We start from the raw sequence: 19922 nt of genomic DNA on the forward strand, positions 1-19922 counted from the left end.
AATATCCACGTGTGTATTTCTAAATGTACATTGAATACTTTTTATTGCTTCAAAAGTAATGGATAATGCCTCGAACCGCGGATGGCGACTACAGCATATATAATCCGAATAGACGCGATATTTCCGACTTCTGGTTTTGCCAATCAAACGAAATGAGATTGCTCTTAAAAAATTTGCCTATGTAAGAAATTTCTCTAGAGTTTTAGAGAGAGAGAAGTCGGTTGAAAGATAATGTCTAAGTACAAGCATTATAGTCCGAGATCCCATTGCAGGATTGGTGCGTTCATCGAGTTTTTGTTTAAAACCAAATTTTTATGTTTATTTATAATTAGGAGAATATATATTTACTAGGTTGCCTATCAAAATTTGGCCGCCAATATTTTTAATTAAATTATTTTGAATTGATTTTTGGTAAAAGATTACGTTCATTTAATTTTTAAATAAAATAACGTCTACATCACGGTAATTAATATGAAGATTCTAAAAAATCACGGTTGCCGTTGCGCACATGGCCGCACCTCTTTGCAGCCAAGTGTAAACAGGTATGATTTCGATATATTTATACGTTTATAACGGATATCTATTAATTAAATGTCAAATTGAAGCTAATTTTTTTCTAATAATTTTCATATAAGGGTGCCTAATTATATCTGGCCGCAAATGAGGGTTGCTGGCGGTTAAAGATCATAAATATTTGAGGTAGAGTGAAAGAGAGTTAGCGCGTACGTCATTTGTCAGACAAGGACAGCGGTTGCCGACTGTGCGACGCTTTTAAGCCATTGCGCATGCGTCGAATGTTAGTGTTCTCAACTGAACAGATGCGGCATTTTTATTCTAACAGAAAATCCACGCTGTTTTGAAGTTCGTAATAAACAACGTTTTATATTTACATTGTTGTTTTATTTGTGCATCTAAAAATTATTATATTAATTAAAGTAAAATAAAATTGATAAAGATGAAGTCGTATTTTTTGTGTAACGAAAAAAGCAATGTACTCGACTTTAATCCAAAAGTGCTCGCTAATGTTATTGTTTCGTCGTAAAAAAAATATAAATATTATGACCATTTATTTACAATTGACTCTACTAATGATTTGGATGCGCAATGGCTTAAAAGCGTCGCACAGTCGGCAACCGCTGTCCTTGTCTTACAAATGACGTTACGCGCTAACTCTCTTTCACTCTACCTCAAATATTTATGATCTTTAACCGCCAGCAACCCTCATTTGCGGCCAGATATAATTAGGCACCCTTATATGAAAATTAATAGAAAAAAATTAGCTTCAATTTGACATATAATTAATAGATATCCGTTATAAACGTATAAATATATCGAAATCATACCTGTTTACACTTGGCTGCAAAGAGGTGCGGCCATGTGCGAAACGGCAACCATGATTTTTTAGAATCTTCATATTAATTACCGTGATGTAGACGTTATTTTATATAAAAATTAAATGAACGTAATCTTTTACCAAAAATCAATTCAAAATAATTTAATTAAAAATATTGGCGGCCAAATTTTGATAGGCAACCTAGTAGATATATAATCTCCTAATTATAAATAAACATAAAAATTTGGTTTTAAACAAAAACTCGATGAACGCACCAATCCTGCAGTGGGATCTCGGACCATTATAATAAATGATTGCCGCATAAGACTTCATTGGAGATATAATAACAGGAAGTTAAAAAAAAGGCGAAAGATTTTTGGATTTGAAGCGAAACCAGACTGATAGAAAGTTATTCTTATTATTATTTTTTATTTACTTATTAGCCGGATACAAAGTCCATTGGCACTTTAAGAAAAGGTATAACAAAATATCTTACAAAAATAATTATAATTAATTATTTAGATAGAAAGTTAATTTGATCTGTGATACCAGATAACATGACAACTACCCAATATTTGATAAATAAAGAGGACACGTTGTTCTTTTGCGGAGTCAATAATCAATTTTGGCAACGAGTGTAATTATTAAAAGAGCCTTAATGGTCATCAACTTCAAAACATGTTTATTTTGTTTTCAACTAGGTAGTCACTTGACTCATGACTATTGTACATTAGTCTGTGCTGACAAGTAGTGGGAACTGGGACCACTGAACTGAAATCTAAACATCGGTTATTGATAAATATTGTTTCTAATTTAATTGTAAATCTAAGCTTTCTTATTGAAGTATATGATAAAGTTTAGTATATTATGATGAATTTTTCGTGTGATTTGTCTCAATCAAGTGAATATTTGAGTTTTAGGAGTAGTGTCCCGTTACGAAAGATAGTTGTGGATTCTGATGGAATCAAGGTAAACGAATTACTTAATGTTCATTATGTGCCAATGACCCACTTTAAAATATGTGTTTAAATACCGTATTAATATTTTATTAGGCTTGGAAAATATTTGATAGTGGTCCGAAATCTGTTACTTGTCCCTTGATATGCTTACCTCCTGTTTCTGGAACAGCTGATATATTTTATAAGCAAGTAATGGGACTTGCATCTAGAGGTGTAAGGGTTATTGCAGCTGAACCTCCACCTTATTGGAATATCAAAGAATGGTGTGATGGTTTCAAAAAGCTTATTGACTACCTTGAACTAGATAAAATTCACATTTTTGGAACGTCTTTAGGTGAGTACTAATGAGTTAACACCTTATTATATGGACATTATTTTTTATTATATATAATAATATAATGTATCAATAATAAATTTCAATACTGTTATAACTTGTTTAATGAAATTTTCTTCCCTTTTTGTTTAACTATTTTGACAATTTTAACCGCAGGTGAAATAACAACTGTGGTGTATTCACTTCCTTACTAATAATACTTTTAAGATAATTGTTATTAATTTGTTTAATTTTTCATTTTCAGGAGGATTCATTGCACAAAAATTTACACAGTATACTCAGAATTGTCCACGTGTAGTGTCACTTGTATTGTGTAACACATTCACAGACACAACTGTCTTTGAGTACAATGACTCAGTTGCACTGTTTTGGCTTCTACCATCACTGGTTTTGAAAAGAATGCTTATGGGTAATTTTGCTGTTGATAAAGTTGATAAGAGAATTGCAGATTCCATAGATTTTATGGTTGAAAAGGTATGATTTATCTTAAAGATAATATATAATTATGCATGTATATGGTTGTGTTTCTACTGACCTGCAAAGATTGTTATACTAGTGCAAAAACAATATTACTAATCATCTTGAACACAAATATCAGGACATTGCTCTCTTAAACTACTTGGTAAATAAATAAAATAAATAATGTTTTGTTTTAATAACTTGGTCATGTATTTCTGCACTGGCAGTTACCTGGCAATAAGAACTCCAGGTGCCCTACTTTTTTTATTATATTGATTGTATTATATTTCTGTATATGCAACAAATTGTTAATAAATAAATGGTAACATTCAACAATACTTCATTTGCAATAAACAAAATAATTTTCCCATTAATAATTAACCGAGTGTATATTATAAATGGGAATTTACTATAGATAATTAGCACCCCTGTAACTTGCATAACCCCTGACACCATTAAAGATATGTTTAAAATATCACTGCCCTGTTATTAAATTATTAAAAGTTTTGTATTTAATGTTTCCAAATTTACAGCATATACATAACCAAAATGAATATAAATAATTCAAGGCTATAAAATGGTCTATAAATATTAATGTAGCATGCTTGTAGAGCTTGATCTTAATCTATGTTGTTGTTATTATATTTTTGTAGTATTTTTATCAGAAGAAAACTAGTTTATTGCTAATTCCTTAATTACTCATCTCTAAGTATGTTATCTAAAGTGTTTTTGTAAGAATATAATAGCATACAATAAATTAAACATGATAAGTTAATGGTCTATAATTGACTTATTTACAAAAATATGTCCTTACTATTAAAGCTATGTAAATTGATCTCCTACTGAATATTTATATAAAGTGAAATCATATCACGGTAATACTTTCCGCTTGATTTGCCTTTTGAAGACAAGTATGAACTACTATGAAATTTAGTTCATTAATGTGTTTGTATATATTTTGTCTATTTGTTCATTAAAACGGGTAAAAACAATTCAATAAAATTATATGAATTTATAATTAACTCCAGCTGCAATAAACATAGCGTTGAATATTTATGATGTTTTTGCAGCTAAAGATTAGGTTTTAAATTCAATTTACACTTTTTTATGAACTTCCATAACCCCATAGTTTGAATGCTACAACATGACCCTAGTTATACTGCTTTCCAAAATACAGGGCTACAATTATCATTTCAGCTGGAATCTTTAACTCAATCAGAGCTAGCATCCCGATTGACCTTAAATTGTACTCCATGCTATGTTGAACCACAGCATCTATATAATTTGCCAATCACTATTATGGATGTTTGGGATGAAAGTGCCCTAAGTTCAAGGGTGAGAGAAGATCTTTACAAATCCTATCCACAAGCAAAACTAGCACATTTGAAAAGTGGAGGGAACTTTCCATATTTAAGCAGAAGTGACGAGGTCAATTTACATTTACTGGTAAGTAACATTGATTATGCACTTTCTCATTTTATATGGCTAAGGCCATTCATAACACACGCGTTGCGATAGTCCTTGTAGCTATTGTATAATAATTTTAAATATTCGCCGTCATATTTCAATATCCCGTAAATTTTAAAATGTGACAGTAACAATTATTTACTTATTTTCTACAAGTCATAAAAAGAATAATAGAAAATATTTTTCTCATTCTTAAAATCAAATATGTAGTATATACTGAATTTGGTCAAAAAATAATTATTCATCACATATAGCACACATAACTGGAAATAACTTTCTTAAATCAATACAAACATAAATCAAATGGCATTAAATGTAAAATTAGAAGCATATAATATATACATTTCATTTTTGACGTTCATAAGTGAACATTGTGTTACTTACATTAATAAATGATTTTTTATTTGATTTGGACACAGATTATGTATAAATAGATGTGCAAGGAGATGTTAATTTGATGTTTCAGATTCATTTGAGGCAATTCGATGGTACGGACATCTCGGCTTCTTACTTAAGTTTACACAAAATGCCAGCTCAAAATGACGATAATGCCGAGGAAGGTTCAGTCAGTTACTTCAACCAGAGGGATAAGTTTGTTAAAATATCGTAAATGTTTTATATTGTTATGTAATTTACGAATTTAATATTAGCGCTAGAACATTCCTGTTTAATATTTTGTGTGTTTAAACTCCTATAAATGCAGTTACTATGACTAGTCTAAACGAAATTCTATTTATTATTTGCCAAAAATGTATAAAATTATACATAATTGATAAAAATTAATACAATAGATGACGAAAAGGTTATTTTGACTGGGTTTTTCACTGATCCGATATAGTAAGTAAAATTAGCTAATACGTATTTACAAGTATATCAAAAATTAATCAATGATGCAAAACTCAGTGAAATTTAACTTCCATTTTAATTTAAGATACTATTTAAAAAATAACATATTTTAATATGAAGTTTATACAATAAATTTATATAACAATAAATGTCATTATCAATTATTTATTGTATTTAATAGCGTTACATACATTTTAATATCAAGATGATTTCATACAAGATTTAATAAGGAATTTATTATTCCTAATAAAAAACTTGCAGATTTATTATTATTCACTGATGTATTAATTATTACCAACATCACATAATTATCAACACACTTTGAGTTTTAATAAAAATTAAATCTAATTTAATTAAACTACATTCTCTTTTTGTCAAATGGTGTTTATGCTGTGTTGAAAAGAGACAAAAGTATTTTGGTTAAGACATTAATTTCAATTAATATACAACCTAGTTGCTGTGACCGATGAAGTTTGGAAACCTTATAACATGTAATAAGACTGTTTTATGAATCTTATGAAAAAAAATATGGTCTTATGGTTAAAAGTTATTAAATATATATTTACTAATTTGTTTAGTATATTAATATAGAAATAACTTAGGGCCTATTGCTCTAAATCTACCAAATTCTTTGGTGGATTTCTAAACGATCAAAACATGGACTATGTTTTGTCCTTCTCACTCTAGTGCCAATAATCGAAAAGGCAATATATAGAATCTTAAGTTGACAACCAATTGTTTTAAGTATGCAAATTGCTTTTGTTATTTCAAAAACTTATTAAAGCTAGATTTTTTACGATTATTAAATAAAATACCAAAGTTAACGATAGTTTTATTTAACTTTTCTTAATCTATGTTTCCTTTTCTAATTTTGTCCATTTCTTCTTTTCTTGAGCCTTCAACGCCTGTTCTCTTTCTTCATCGTCGGAGAAGTACTCTGCTAAGTCATTTTCTTGTGGGATGGGTTGACCGGCCAACGTAGTTCCCTTTTCATTAAGGGCGGGTGCGTTTAATTTGAAAAGTGGGTCTTCTGACATTATTTCCGGGACTATTGGCTCACCATGAGGTTGAGTTTGTCTATTGTGAGCAGAGACTGTTGAATATATTGACATCGCCTGAAAGCAATTTATACAATGGTATAAAAACGGGGACAGAAGACAAACGGATTTTTATACAGTTGTCTTTGATAGATTCCTAAGGAATGTGTATACATTTGAAGTTATACTTCTTTGGGCGCGTTCGGGAAAATTTTTGAGAGTTAATGTTTACGATGCGCGCGCACACCGTCACAAAAAACCCTGAAGTTAGCTATAGTAAACATTTTAGTTTTTTCTATTGATAGGGTCGTTTCGTTAGTAAATAATAAATAGATAATTTTTTTAAAGACTTGTATCTTGTTACGCCTAAGAACTATAACGTCTAAAGCTTGTATATACATGAGTACAAACACATTTTTTTATTAATTCACTGGAATATAACAATGATTGTGGAAGGTCGCATAAAAATTATACAATGTACCTACACTGTATATAACGTGCACATTTTGACATTACGAAGGTTTCATGGAAAAAGAAAAATCTGTGTTAAAAACATACAAAGTTTACTTCACACTAGCGTAAGTAATTAAATAAAATTCATAGTCTTTTATTTTCGCCTAACGTCTTTTGTTGCAGCACAAATTATGTTGTATTTTTTTATTCATGTGGATAAAAAGCACAAAAGACACGAAAAACTATCGTACAGTATGTAATTTAGATTGATTCTTCTTTTCTCCCAAACTTATGAAGAGAATCGCTTAATAGCTAGCTAGATGTTTAGCTAAGGTATAAAGAATAAATAATTTAATTTACCAATACGATTCGTTTCTAGCTACAAACCAATTGATGTCTTGATATATGTATTTAAATCTAGTGTCTGTAATTAAACGGCTAGACCAATTTTGATGAATGTTCAAGTAAATTTGAGAATTGTTTAGATTATTTACAATTAGATTTTTATGATGCAATCGAGGCCTTTCAGAGAATAGTAACTTTTCTTGAATATATAGAACTATACTCTGATGTTTAATTCCGTAGAATTCAGAGGTTTCATAAGAGTTGCTACTTAATAAGTTCTCCACGGGAAAAAGGAATAAATTTGACCCATTTAAGGGCATTTTTTATTTTTTTGGTTTACCTGCAAAAAGGTAAATCTTAATGTTTACTTGATACAAACGTAACAAATATTTCAATATCACGATCAATATATCGAATTAACTTTAATTAAGTACTTTATTTTATTCTTTAGCTGGCATCGATTACAAACATGTTATCTGTGCGTTTTTTACTGTTTGTAATGAAAAGGGACGTAATTATCACTCGCCGTTAAACATTATTTGATGTGATACATGCAAATACAAATAAAATGAATGTATAGACTCAATGTTCAGACTCGTATTGAACTTGAAAAATGTGTCAAAAAGGTTTGTAATCTCTGACATGTCATAAAATGATAGCTGTCAGAGTTCTACAGAATTAAAAATCAGAGTATAGTAACTATGTTCGTGCCTTCTCCATCTACACGACACTGGCGAAGTACCTTGTGCCCAGTTGGCACAAATTAAAGCCAAAAAAAAAAAAAGTAACTATGAGTATTATTTGTTTGTATTTAAGACGTATGTAAAATCTCACCTGGGCCACTAAGTTGGAGACATCGCCTGCATTCGCGGGTAGGATGAGGGTATTATTTGTGCGAGCGAGTTTACGAAACGCGTCCACGTACTGCTCAGCGATTGACAGAGACGCGGCTTGTTTGCTGTCCTGTCATTTAAATTATTTATTTAGTAGTTTTATTGACAATGTACTCCTAGAGTACATTTACTTCAGATATAATTATTTTAAATTAAAATTTATTTATTCATGTAGGTATGTACACTTATGAACGTCAAAAAAAGAAATATTAAATGAATTTAATTTTACATTTACTGCCAGTTCTCAAATCAAGGGCGTAGAACGGAAGAGAAGAACTGGCAATAAACTCTCCGCCACTCTTTTTAATCGCCAAGTTTTTTTTACACAATGTTTGTAAGTAGCTGCAACCACTACACTAATGTATACAAATATTTTAAATTATATTTAATATAGTAAGTGTAGAGTTTCTTGCCCATTCTTCTCCACACGAAACTACCTTTTGGAAGAGGCCACTAGAATCATCTTCATATTTTATTTAACGTTCAAGTTTTTTTTATAGAACAGGGGGCAAACGGGCAGGAGGCTTACCTGATGCTAAGTGACACCGCCGCCCATGGACACTCTCAAAGCCAGAGGTATGTATATGTGGCAGCCAACCAGCTTAATCATTCAATCAACAGTCTAACTAAATATGTCATAGAATAATCTAAATAAAAACAATATGATCTTTAAGGAGTATAAAACAGACACAGAAATGTCTATTACCGGATATGAGAGAGCGGCGGCCACAAGTTTAAGTCCGCGAGCTCTTGCTTCAGCCACAGCCAACATCGCTTGCGCTTCTCCCGAGGCTTTGTTTATTTGTTCTTGCTTTTCCGCCTCTAAACACACATATATAGTATAGTATTACATATTATATATACTATCAAATCTAAATTACAATATGAGACTAATATGTGAATAATCATGTTAGGCATCGGCTATCTGTTAAATATTTTTAAATTTTATTATCATAATACCATTATTATATCTCAAATAAATAGTCATTTATTTATTTGACGCCATTTGTTTTGTTGTTTTAAGTGTTTAAAAAAAGTGCGTGCGTACAAAGTATCCCTCGATATCACTCTCTCACTCTCTCTCAATCGCTCTTTCCCTATTCTTTGAAAAAAACGCTGCACATCTTCGTGACGTTTACGAAAAATTTATCATCAGGCGCCTAAAGAATTTTCACTTCAAAGTAAGGCAAAAATATTACCTGATGCAAGGATTCTAGCTTGTCGCTTGCCTTCAGCCACATTAATGTCAGCCGCACGCACTCCTTCAGACTCAAGTATCGCAGCTCGCTTGCGACGTTCAGCCTCAACTTGCATTTGCATAGCTTCATGGACACGGGTAGGCAACTTTATGTCACCTAGAAAAAAATAAAGATTTAATTACAATTAATCTAAATCAAGTTAATTACAAATCAATTTTAAATTGATATGATGGGGAAAAGGAATGAGGTTGAATGGAGGCTCTAGGAATTCTATATTTTGCTTTTTTTTAGATTTTATATACATGTTAATATTTTACAGAAGAATTTTTTTACTTATTATTTCCTATCAACTTACAATATAAAATATTTTTAAAGACAATGTTAAGGATTTTTTATAGGTCCAATTTTAGGTTCTAGCAACTTTTTGACTACAACAAAGAATTTTGAAAGATGGTCAAAATGATTATTAAACTTAAAATGTAAACAAATGAAATCTTGAAAAAGAATTGTTTTTGAACGGTTTAAATAGTATTTATGTGAATTTTGTAGTCTTTATGTAAAATACTATGGACAAGTGATTTGTACAGAGTAGTAGTACTTTGAATGTTAGTGAAGGAAGAAAGGAAGGTTTATGTTTAAATTTATAATTTTATTGAAGCCATTTCAGAATATACTCACGTATTTCATATCTCAGACATGCTATACCCCAAGCTTCACTGGCCTTATTAATAGAATGTACAATAGATACATTTAGTGATTCTCTTTCCCTGAATACTTTATCAAGAGATATTTTCCCTAACTCTGATCTCATTGTAGTTTGAGCAAGCTGTGTTATTGCAAACTCTGGATCCTCAACACCGTAGGAAGCTGAAATTAATTATTATATTTGCTTTGAATGAATATTTACAGCAGATAGTTTCAAACTTAAAATACTTTTAATCAATTTAAAGTTAAAATCTGCAAATGCAATATAATAATGCATTTAAGGTGTTGCTGAGGCTGTGTTACGTCTCATTTAGTTCTTACACCACAACTGTGGTACACTCATGTGGACAGTGTCCTTGCACTATGTTGAAAACACAGCTTTGGTGGTAGCACAAGGACATAATAGCATCAACAGGATTCTGAATAATATTGCAGATAAGTTCAATTGATACCCGATGAGGACACTTGTTCAGAAAACACATCAAGAGCATATTAAAAATAGAAATATTTTATGTAAAAAAATTCTCATAGTTGAAGTCAAATAAACTATTCAACAGTTCCTCCTATTAATAAAGCATACTTACCAAGGTAAGGATCCATAATACGCAAATATAAGACACCATCAATGCTTAATGTGACATTATCCGATGTGATGGCACTTTGCTTTGGCACATCAATAGCAATTTCTTTAAGACTTTGCACATATTTTATTTTATCTACTATAGGCCATAAGAGGTTTAACCCTGGTTCCAGGAGTCTATGAAACTTTCCCATTCTTTCCACAATCCATGCCTGAAAGTTAGAGAAACAGTTGAGAGGTTGGGATCTGTAACAACTAACCATACTATTAAGAATAGTCCACATTTTGTATCAGAAAACAAACTAACCTCTTGTTGGGGTACAAACATAACAATTGTATTAATCGGAGATGTTGAGCGGTACCGTGCTGCTGAGACACTATAAAGAAATCTGCCTTCATTTTGATATTCCTTAAGAGTATACTGAAAGTTCCAATAAGAAAATTAAATTATTATTAGGCAATGTTAAGTAATTTTTAATGAAAAACCCCGAACCTTTAAAGGAAGCGCTTTTGATAGGAATAACCTTGTCCGTGTGAACATTTTTATTTATTACAATTTAAGACAGTTAAGTAAAACCTTGTAAGATGATCAATAAATTCATAATTATTGTAACTTGTAAGATAACCCGCAGGGTAAACAGAAAATTACTCAATTACAATTATTGACGGTTCGTTATTTTAGTGACGGAAAGTTGACACTTGACTAAGAATTCGCTTTCAAATTGGCAATTGACAAAAGTTATATATCTTTTCTTCTTTATACAGATTAAGATAAGGACGAAAACATACATAATCTATTTAAGAATTATAAAAGGATTGCGTAGTCTATTGACTATTCTTTGTTGTCACTGTTTGTATGTTAGTCATCGAGGAATTTCTACCCGCACGAGGTGCACCTTTTCACACAACACGAGTTTAATCACGTTACACTGAGAAATAAGTGGTCAAGGATGATAATTGCCCTTCCGAAACTTACTGACTTAACTTTATCCACTAAATGCACAGCTTCTATTGATCAACCTAGGTTCAAATGTTATTAACAAGTTACTTATGTGTTACCATAGCAACCAGAGGTAGCGTTAATGTTATAATTAATATATTGCAACAAGCTATTTGTTATACTGATTCGCGAGTATAACAATCCCAAAATATAGCACGTCTTTAAAAATATTAGCCAAAATAATAGAAACGGCAAGGATTAAATCAATGGAATCCTGTAGCGAAGTCTATGAAACTGACCAAAGTCGCATAGGTGCTAAACTGAGAAGATTAAAAATCCAGGAAGAAATATTGACCACGTCTTCTAATAAGAGTGCATTAAAATTTGACATGGCAGAAAAAGGATATACAGAGAGTGTAGAACTCAGAAATTATTTACACAAAATCAAAAACTCTTATATGGAAATTAAAACTCTATATCAAGATATTAAAACAATCACAAAGGACCGGGATAGTTTAAAAAATACTGGTAACGATACAATTTTATAAACTTTCTAAGTATATAATACTAACTAGCTGAACTTGGAATGCTATTAAACTTTAAAAGTAAAAAATACAATTCTGAACCAGTAACTGATAAAAATGATTGACGCTCATGGAGTGTATTGTATAATTCACACAATTTTTTTTTGGAAAAAATTTGGCTGGGTCGGCTACGATTTACATAATCAATGAATGAGAAGTAGAAATGTGTTTTACTCTTCCCGCATGTATATGTACTGTATAGGTACATAAATTGCCTTAGAATGACTCAGAGGCCTGTCCTTCGGATTACCAAATTTTAATAGGCCAGAGATAACAGGTTTAGTATAAATTACGTAACTAGCTCATGTTTAACTATATTTAATTTTCTCAGATATCGACGATGTTAGAAAAGATATAATGGAATTGGACAAGAAAATTGTCGCGTTAAAAGAGTTTTCTCGCGTAGAAATTGGTTTACTGAAGGTTGCGGAAAAAGAGTTATTGATACAGGTATCCTCATGATAATAACCATATACGCCAAAGTATAAATATTATGCTAATCCAAAATAAATTTGATATTAGAAATTTTTATTTTTATAAACGTTACTTAATTCTTAAACTAACTGCTAATATTTCATAATTGAATTTCGGATCTGTCAAGAAAAGAGCGTACCAATTCTTAAAAGGCCGGCATCGTATTCGGGAGCCCTCTGGCATTTGATCCATCAGCGACGGACTATCTATCTCTTATCGACGACTATCTAGTCACTTAACATCAGTTGATTCTCCTGCCCGTTTGCTTGATCTGTATAAAACCTTTATAAGCAATTCCTCTAACCACACAATGCCAGAAAATAACTACTAACAATAACTGAAGTAATAAAAAGTCATAACTGATTATAAGATTCCTTTAGTTTTTAAGTTTTATCTGCTTCTGCTTTAAATCATAATAATATTAATTCCAGATAAGTGAAAACTCTGAAGAGAATAACTTTAAAAAGACTCAAATATCAATGAAATCATTTAGTGAGGTAGTGCCAAGTCCCGTACGAGCATTAATAAACTCGCCTTTTAAATCTATAGTAAGTACGTTTTTTTTGTTCTTATGTACACGCGTTATACTTCTTTGGCGTAACAAGATAAAATTCTTATCAAAAATTGTATTCTACGTTTGTAAGAAAAACTACACTATCTAACAATAGAAAAAAGTATTTAATACATTGAAAGTTGTATGCGTTACCTAGTTAAATAAAGTTTATTGAAATATCACAAAAAATCTAAAATGTTGACTAACTTCAAGATCGGTTTTTTGACAATGTGCACGCGCATCGTAAATATTTACTGTCAATATTTTTCCCTAACGCGCCAAATAGTCCATTGAAATGTAACATTTTTAGGCCTAATCTTGCGTTTTTTAGAGGACACAATTTTATTTTTTTTGATGTGTAGGGGGAGGGGGGGTCAGTGTTAAGCTAAAACCAAGTTTGTGGGGTCACCACCCTTGTCCCACGGCCGCCATCTTGAAAATAGGGGTTGAAATGGTATTTACGATATATCTCAATTCTCAAACTATTTATTTGATAAAAAAAAATGTTAACATTTTTTGTTGCAAATTAAATTCTCTACAACTTTGGTCCAGTAATTTTTTTCCGTAGAACTATAAATAAAAAAGTTATATGCGAAAATCTTCAGAAATTCGAGAAAAAAAAATATTTTTCGATGTAACTTTTTTCTTTATTAAGTCATATTTTTCACGATTCAAATCTGCCAATCTTCTTAATCCAAAATATAATTAATATTTCCAGGAAGTTCAACGATTCCAAGAATTTATGAAAACAAATAAACGTTACGGTGGATGGGATGAGTACAATCACAATATCTTTGTACACATATGGAATAAATATTATGGAGATAACGTTATTGAAGATCAAGACAGGAAGGATCCATCTTACCTGAAATTTAAGGATGAAACTTGTGTGAAAATTTTCGGTAAGATTAACAGACGGTCATTCAACTATAACAAAGTATAACATATTTTAGGTTATATATAGACAAAACATATTTAGCTATTTCGGTTTATTTTCTTTGTTTTGTGACGAAGAAAAATTATAAATATTTTCAGGAATCAATTCAGATGATGTATATTCTCATATAGAGTGGTACAATGAATATCTAAAGCTTAAAAAATGCCAGGAAGCCGCTTTAAATAAATGGAAGGAAAATAAACGGAAAATAAAATGTCCCCATAAACTAGAGAGGGGTAATGTTAAGAATGATATTTCCAAATTAATAAAAAGAAATAGTGCCCCAGCCATTTTCCGGCAAAGATCAGGTGTGAATCGTTTTGTATATTTATGTGTTTTACAGATTTTTGTTTATTAGAGCGCATCTTCTGTTTAGGGTCACAGTCAAAGTGAGAATAACTTAACCTAGAATTATAATCTTTCCTAACTTATATAATCTCCCCAAGTTCCAAAAAAGTAGTTGCTGTGTGGTTAATGAACCCTCTGTATCCGCTTAAAATAAAAATAATAATTAAAAATTTAATCAAATATATTTTGAAGACGATCATAAAGTTAATTTTATATGTCCTTTAACAATTATATTCTAAATGTTTTTACAATATTTGCTGTTACTATTTTTTTTTCTGTAGCAAAACTACCAGAAAAGGAAGACTCTGGCGACCTGAATGTAGGGTAAGTTTTAGTTCTTTGATCTTAAGTAGGCCCCTAACCTAGATGCATTTAAATAGTCGTATACGTTGATTCGAGTTCCAAATAAACTGACACTGCTCAATTTTTTCATACAGAAATAGAAATAATTTACGGTTTAAGTTAGTTTTTAAAGTGTGGTAGAGCTATTAGCCTAAAAGAGGACTAAATATGCCTTCACTATGTCAATAAATTTTTGTCATTTGATTACGGGACTTTTCCAAAAATTATTATCGCTACTCGGGCGACAGGAGTTAAGTATAGCGCTGAGTATGACTCACGCATGTTAAAAGTATTTAATTTTAACATCAGGCAACCACAGTTCGAACAGAATAAGACTGGGCAATGTTTGAATGATTGCTTCTTAATTATACAGCATGAGCTGTTTATTTTCTAAAATATATCGTTTTGTAATTAAGTTTAGGGTGTATTTTTGTATTAAAAGGCCATTTTCGTGTTTCATGTTAAAAAAATAATACATTATTATAATACAATTATTTTAGTGCGTTTGGTGAAAGCTCATCGGATAAAGGAGTGGGTAAACAACGCTCTATATCGCATTTGTATAATTCGACAAAACAATGGACGAGAAGGTGTCAAAATAACGAAATAAATGAGAGTCGTAATAATAATATCGATGGAATTGAAAAACTGTTAGTATCACATCATAATACTTTTTTTAACATCAAAATGTAAATAAAGGAACAACCCATGGGCGGCGGTATTACTTAACATCAGGTGAGCCTCCTGCCCGTTTGCCCCCTGTTCTATATATAGCAGTCTAAGCAGCAGCAATGTTCTACCGTAATATAATAATTTTTATATTTGTTTTGTTAACATAATAAGAATGAATTAATCTTTAATTCATTCTTATTATGTAAACATGTACACGAATGTACCTCTGACATTGTTATTAAAATAGCAGTGACTAAGTAATAATTGATCACTTTAGGTTTTTTGTTTTTTTTTTAATTTTCTATCACAAATTTCGAACCATTTCTTATTTCAAACACTCGACAATTCAATTTCCCTCGAGTTTCGAATTAGGCAGAATTGACGTATACCACAAATCGAAAGACAATTTCTTGTCTATACTTCTGTCAGTGTAAAACACAAAACGTCAGAATAGTTTAATCATTTTTAATTCGAAATAATTAAAAAAAAATACATGAATAAAAGAAGCTTTTTCTTTAATGTACAAAAAACCAACATACAATCTAGCTCCGTAACCGTAACCGAAACAATCGGATATCCGAAATAAATATATATCGGAGTCTAAAATTTAGATAAAACTACATGTTTTGACAGTAGAGGTTTCATTACTCACAAAAATTATTAAAAAGAAAACATTTAATATGTTATACATAGGTTATAAGTTAATATGTGCAATGTATAAAGCTTTAAATTTAAGAAATTTTTGAATTTAAAATTTTATAATGTTTTTGCAAAGCTTTTAAATTTATCTTTTTATTTAACTTTTATTTGAATAGATAAAACAGAGGAGATATCCGTAACCGTATCCGAAACCGATATAATTTAATTTTTTTAATTTTATTCCTATATCCGGATCAGTATCCAGATCCGATATATCATATCCATAACATCTCCAATCCACACTTATACAATCAAAAATGGAATACTTTACAAATCCACCACCTTAGGGGCTGTTCAAGTACTACGTAAGCACTATAGGGGAGAGTGGGGTCTTTGATATTCTTATTTGGTTACTACGTCGACAACAAATAATTACATTTACTTTTTTACTCAATATAACTCACACATTGTCTTTACTTGAAACGAAATGCATTTACTAGTCCTTATTAGCCTTTTGCGTAACTTTGCTGACAAGAGGGGAGAGGGGGGTATTACAGCTGCTTCAACTTCCTTAACTTTTTTCTGTTTTCTTTAACGTTTCATGACTCATTAAACCTAAAAGTTGCCATTTACGTTGTGTATAGTATCGGACAGTCGAAAATAATATTAACAATAACGCATTATTCAATCCCAGCCCCGCGTCGTTTTATCCCCCCCCCCCCCCCCCCCCTTCAAATTCTTTACGTTATACTTGAACGGCCACGAAGCAGATTTACTGCATGCAATAACTCCCCCCACGGTTTACATAATTTCTAATTTTAAATTTAACTTATATTTGTTGACAAGAGGGGGGGGGGGGGGATCCAGTCAATCTGCTTAAGTAATGCTTGAACGGCCCCTTACTCTTAAAAACTTAACATAAAATTCTGACTTATGATACTACTGTTAGTGTGTTTACAAAAAAATTTTTAGATTTAAAACACAGTGGGTACTAACTTTAGTGCATGTTTTATTACTAGAAGGCATCAATCGAATTATAATTAGGCTTCATTAGTTTTAAGTAAAGGCACTTTTAATTAACATATGTTTTATTTTCAGAAAGATACCAAGCTGGCGTCTTGATATACAGTATTAACTTAATATAACTAAAAATTATAGTATTAACTTAATGAGGAGCAAAAATATATTAGCTTAAAATACTTAGTGAATAAATGTTGTTTCAACAGAAAAAAAAATTGCATTTGAAATTCTCCTTTTAAATTTTAAAACTCTAATTTTCGAAACTGTTATAAACCCATGAAAATTTTTAAAACCTGTTTCTCATATCAATTGGCTTAAATGCCAATGAAAATGAGAAACTTTTTGCCTTTGACAAAATTTTGTGACAGTCCTTATTTCATAAAATTGTGTGGGGATGACATTAGCACAAATAATTCTATCAAATGTAATTTGTCTAACGCCCCAAAATTTATGTTTCACATTTATGTGTTTTTAAGCCTTTAAAGCTGGGAAATCTTTTATCACAATCTTCACACTTATATTTCTTTCTACTTAGATGTTTCAGGAAATTTTTTCTATGGGTATACGAACGACCACAGTACTCACAAATGTAGACATTAGTAGTGTCTTTATGATACTCCACTAAGTGTGCATTCTGTTCAGAAACTGTATTAAATACTTCCGGGCACAATATACACTTTGTAGTATTTCGTTTATGAACCAATTTATAATGCTTAGCACGATATTTGTCTAAAGTGAAAACTTTTTTACATTCTTCACATTGATACTCTCCTTGATGATGTACTTGTAAATGTTTCTCTAAACGACACTTAGCAACAAAAGTATCCCCACATGTCGGGCATATGTAATTATTGTAATGGGCATTCATATGGCCATCGAGGCTATGAAAATTTGGGAAGTCATCATGACATAACACACATTGCATCGGCTCAGATAGATTATAAGGCACAACTTTAGTGTATGCTTCGTCAAATTCAATACCATGTTCTGAGTCAAAATGATGAAACATTTGATTCCAGTCGGGAAGTTTAGTAGTGCATATGGTACAAGTTAAATTTAATACATCAAGCTTCAATATTTCATTAAGCCAATAGGGTCTCATGAAATGATCCACTTCCTGTAGTCGTTCTTCTTCATGAAACTTTGTGTGGATTCTTAATTCATCAGCATCTTGAAACATGGGACCATTGGTTGAGCAATATGCACAGTAGTATTTCGCAGTTTTTGTTTTAAATGGTATAGCATTTGTATACTTTAATATCATTTTTATTTCTTCAATAAGTCTGAAGTATCTTTCCTTCATACTCTTATCTTCACATGAAACTGGAATCAAAAATTGATATGCAATGTGTAAGAACTTATTTCTTTTAAAACATTAATTAAATACATAATTTATAAATAATACTTTATACTTTCTTCAAAAGTTCTTAAACATTTTATATTTTTAAATAATAATTCAATATTTATTGGAATAATTTAGATGTTGAAAGAGTTATTTGAGTTGTTTTAGTACTGAAAGTTGGTAATTGTAAAATTTACTTTTTCTATATACAGTATCTTATGGAAATGTTTAATATAAAAACTTACAATTATTATCTTCAGATATAGTATCAGCGTTGCTTAGATTACTTTTGAGTGTGTTCCGGGGAATGTTGTATTCAGTACAAGCCTCCTTAAATGTCATTTTTTCACTTCTTACCGACACAATAGCTTCTCGTAAATCCAACTGTGTATATTTTTTGTAAACTTTTAAACGGTTAGCACCTTTTCTTTTTTTAGGCCATTTTCGTTTCGGTTTTGATTCAAGATCTGTTTTATCACTATTTTCTATATCCAAAGCAGATATTTCACCTGAAATAAATTGAGATCCATTAGTGATTATGCTTTGTAATGAAACTATCATAGTAGGTATAAGCTTAAATATTGCAATTTATTTAAATTGTCCTGTTTATTTGTTCTACCTTCTGAATCTTCAGTCTTAATACCCAAATTTTCTATATGGTCATCTTTAGCACTCATTGAATCTTCTTCTGTGACAACTTCAATTTGTATGTCCGATTGGAATAAAAAACCTTTAAGAACTTGCTCAGAGGCAATTATCTCTCTCTTAAAATCCAAAGCGCTCTGTAATCTATCCACACATGAGCTACAAATATATTCCAGCTGATCACCTTCATTTTTTGCTAACCACTGTAACATATTTTTTGACATAACAATTTAATGCGTAAATACTTGGGTACATAAACATATTTAAGTCAATAATAACTCACTGGTAATGAAAAGCACTCTATTAACATGTTACCAAAAGAATCGGCTCGATCGTTGTTGGAAATTTCCTCCCACATGAGATGTAAATCTACATTATCCAAACAACACCTGCAGCGATTTAAAATTTCTTCTTTGACTAAAACATCCATATTTAATTATGAATCTTAAATATAAACTATTAAAAGCAAAATATTATGATGATACAATAATCAAATTCAAATTTTCATAAAACTTGCTACTTGGCAGATAAAGTCAACCAGTAACCTTACCAGCGACTTGGCGCTAAAGCTAAAGAATAATGTAATCCATAGAGTATACTAACCGACATTGCAGCGCACTAGCGCTGCCTAGAGATCATTGTGCCAATTAAAGTACCAAGAGGTGATTCGCGGCTTATTATTACTAAGTGTAAACACTTAAACAATCAAGGCTTTTAAGTGCATAAATATAAGAAATAAAAATAGGAGTAAATGCATCTAATTAAATAGTCTTTATTAATTTTTAAGCTTTTTACGGACTGGTTGCATAGTTGAAG

At 30.8% G+C, this 19922-nt stretch overlaps 4 protein-coding genes across 4 annotated transcripts; 2 read left to right on the forward strand and 2 right to left on the reverse strand.

The window, feature by feature from the left end:
* The first annotated feature begins 2033 nt into the window (after window positions 1-2033).
* On the forward strand, window positions 2034-6222 carry LOC110991537 (maspardin-like). The gene is made up of 5 exons (XM_022256910.2): window positions 2034-2302; window positions 2386-2626; window positions 2871-3100; window positions 4283-4531; window positions 5019-6222. The coding sequence occupies exons 1-5, from the start codon at window positions 2201-2203 to the stop codon at window positions 5160-5162; spliced, it is 966 nt and encodes a 321-aa protein (XP_022112602.2). The 5' UTR covers window positions 2034-2200; the 3' UTR covers window positions 5163-6222.
* On the reverse strand, window positions 6219-11282 carry LOC110991518 (stomatin-like protein 2, mitochondrial). Its single transcript, XM_022256890.2, has 8 exons — window positions 11104-11282; window positions 10918-11031; window positions 10615-10822; window positions 10004-10192; window positions 9326-9481; window positions 8833-8948; window positions 8068-8196; window positions 6219-6513 (listed from the first exon to the last, which is right to left on the reverse strand). The coding sequence occupies exons 1-8, from the start codon at window positions 11149-11151 to the stop codon at window positions 6250-6252; spliced, it is 1224 nt and encodes a 407-aa protein (XP_022112582.2). The 5' UTR covers window positions 11152-11282; the 3' UTR covers window positions 6219-6249.
* A 726-nt stretch (window positions 11283-12008) lies between these two features.
* On the forward strand, window positions 12009-17289 carry LOC110991525 (coiled-coil domain-containing protein 112-like). The gene is made up of 8 exons (XM_045634539.1): window positions 12009-12078; window positions 12466-12584; window positions 13040-13156; window positions 13880-14063; window positions 14197-14406; window positions 14728-14770; window positions 15289-15438; window positions 17198-17289. The coding sequence occupies exons 1-8, from the start codon at window positions 12009-12011 to the stop codon at window positions 17232-17234; spliced, it is 930 nt and encodes a 309-aa protein (XP_045490495.1). The 3' UTR covers window positions 17235-17289.
* LOC110991495 (zinc finger protein 431) lies at window positions 15912-19663 on the reverse strand. The gene is made up of 5 exons (XM_022256863.2): window positions 19657-19663; window positions 19390-19523; window positions 19081-19309; window positions 18707-18970; window positions 15912-18442 (listed from the first exon to the last, which is right to left on the reverse strand). Exons 2-5 carry the CDS (start codon window positions 19462-19464, stop codon window positions 17568-17570), a joined length of 1443 nt encoding a protein of 480 aa, XP_022112555.2. The 5' UTR covers window positions 19465-19523; window positions 19657-19663; the 3' UTR covers window positions 15912-17567.
* Window positions 19664-19922: the final 259 nt, after the last annotated feature.

This window comes from Pieris rapae, chromosome 3 (genome assembly GCF_905147795.1).
Source record: "Pieris rapae chromosome 3, ilPieRapa1.1, whole genome shotgun sequence".
NCBI classification, from domain to species: domain Eukaryota; kingdom Metazoa; phylum Arthropoda; class Insecta; order Lepidoptera; family Pieridae; genus Pieris; species Pieris rapae.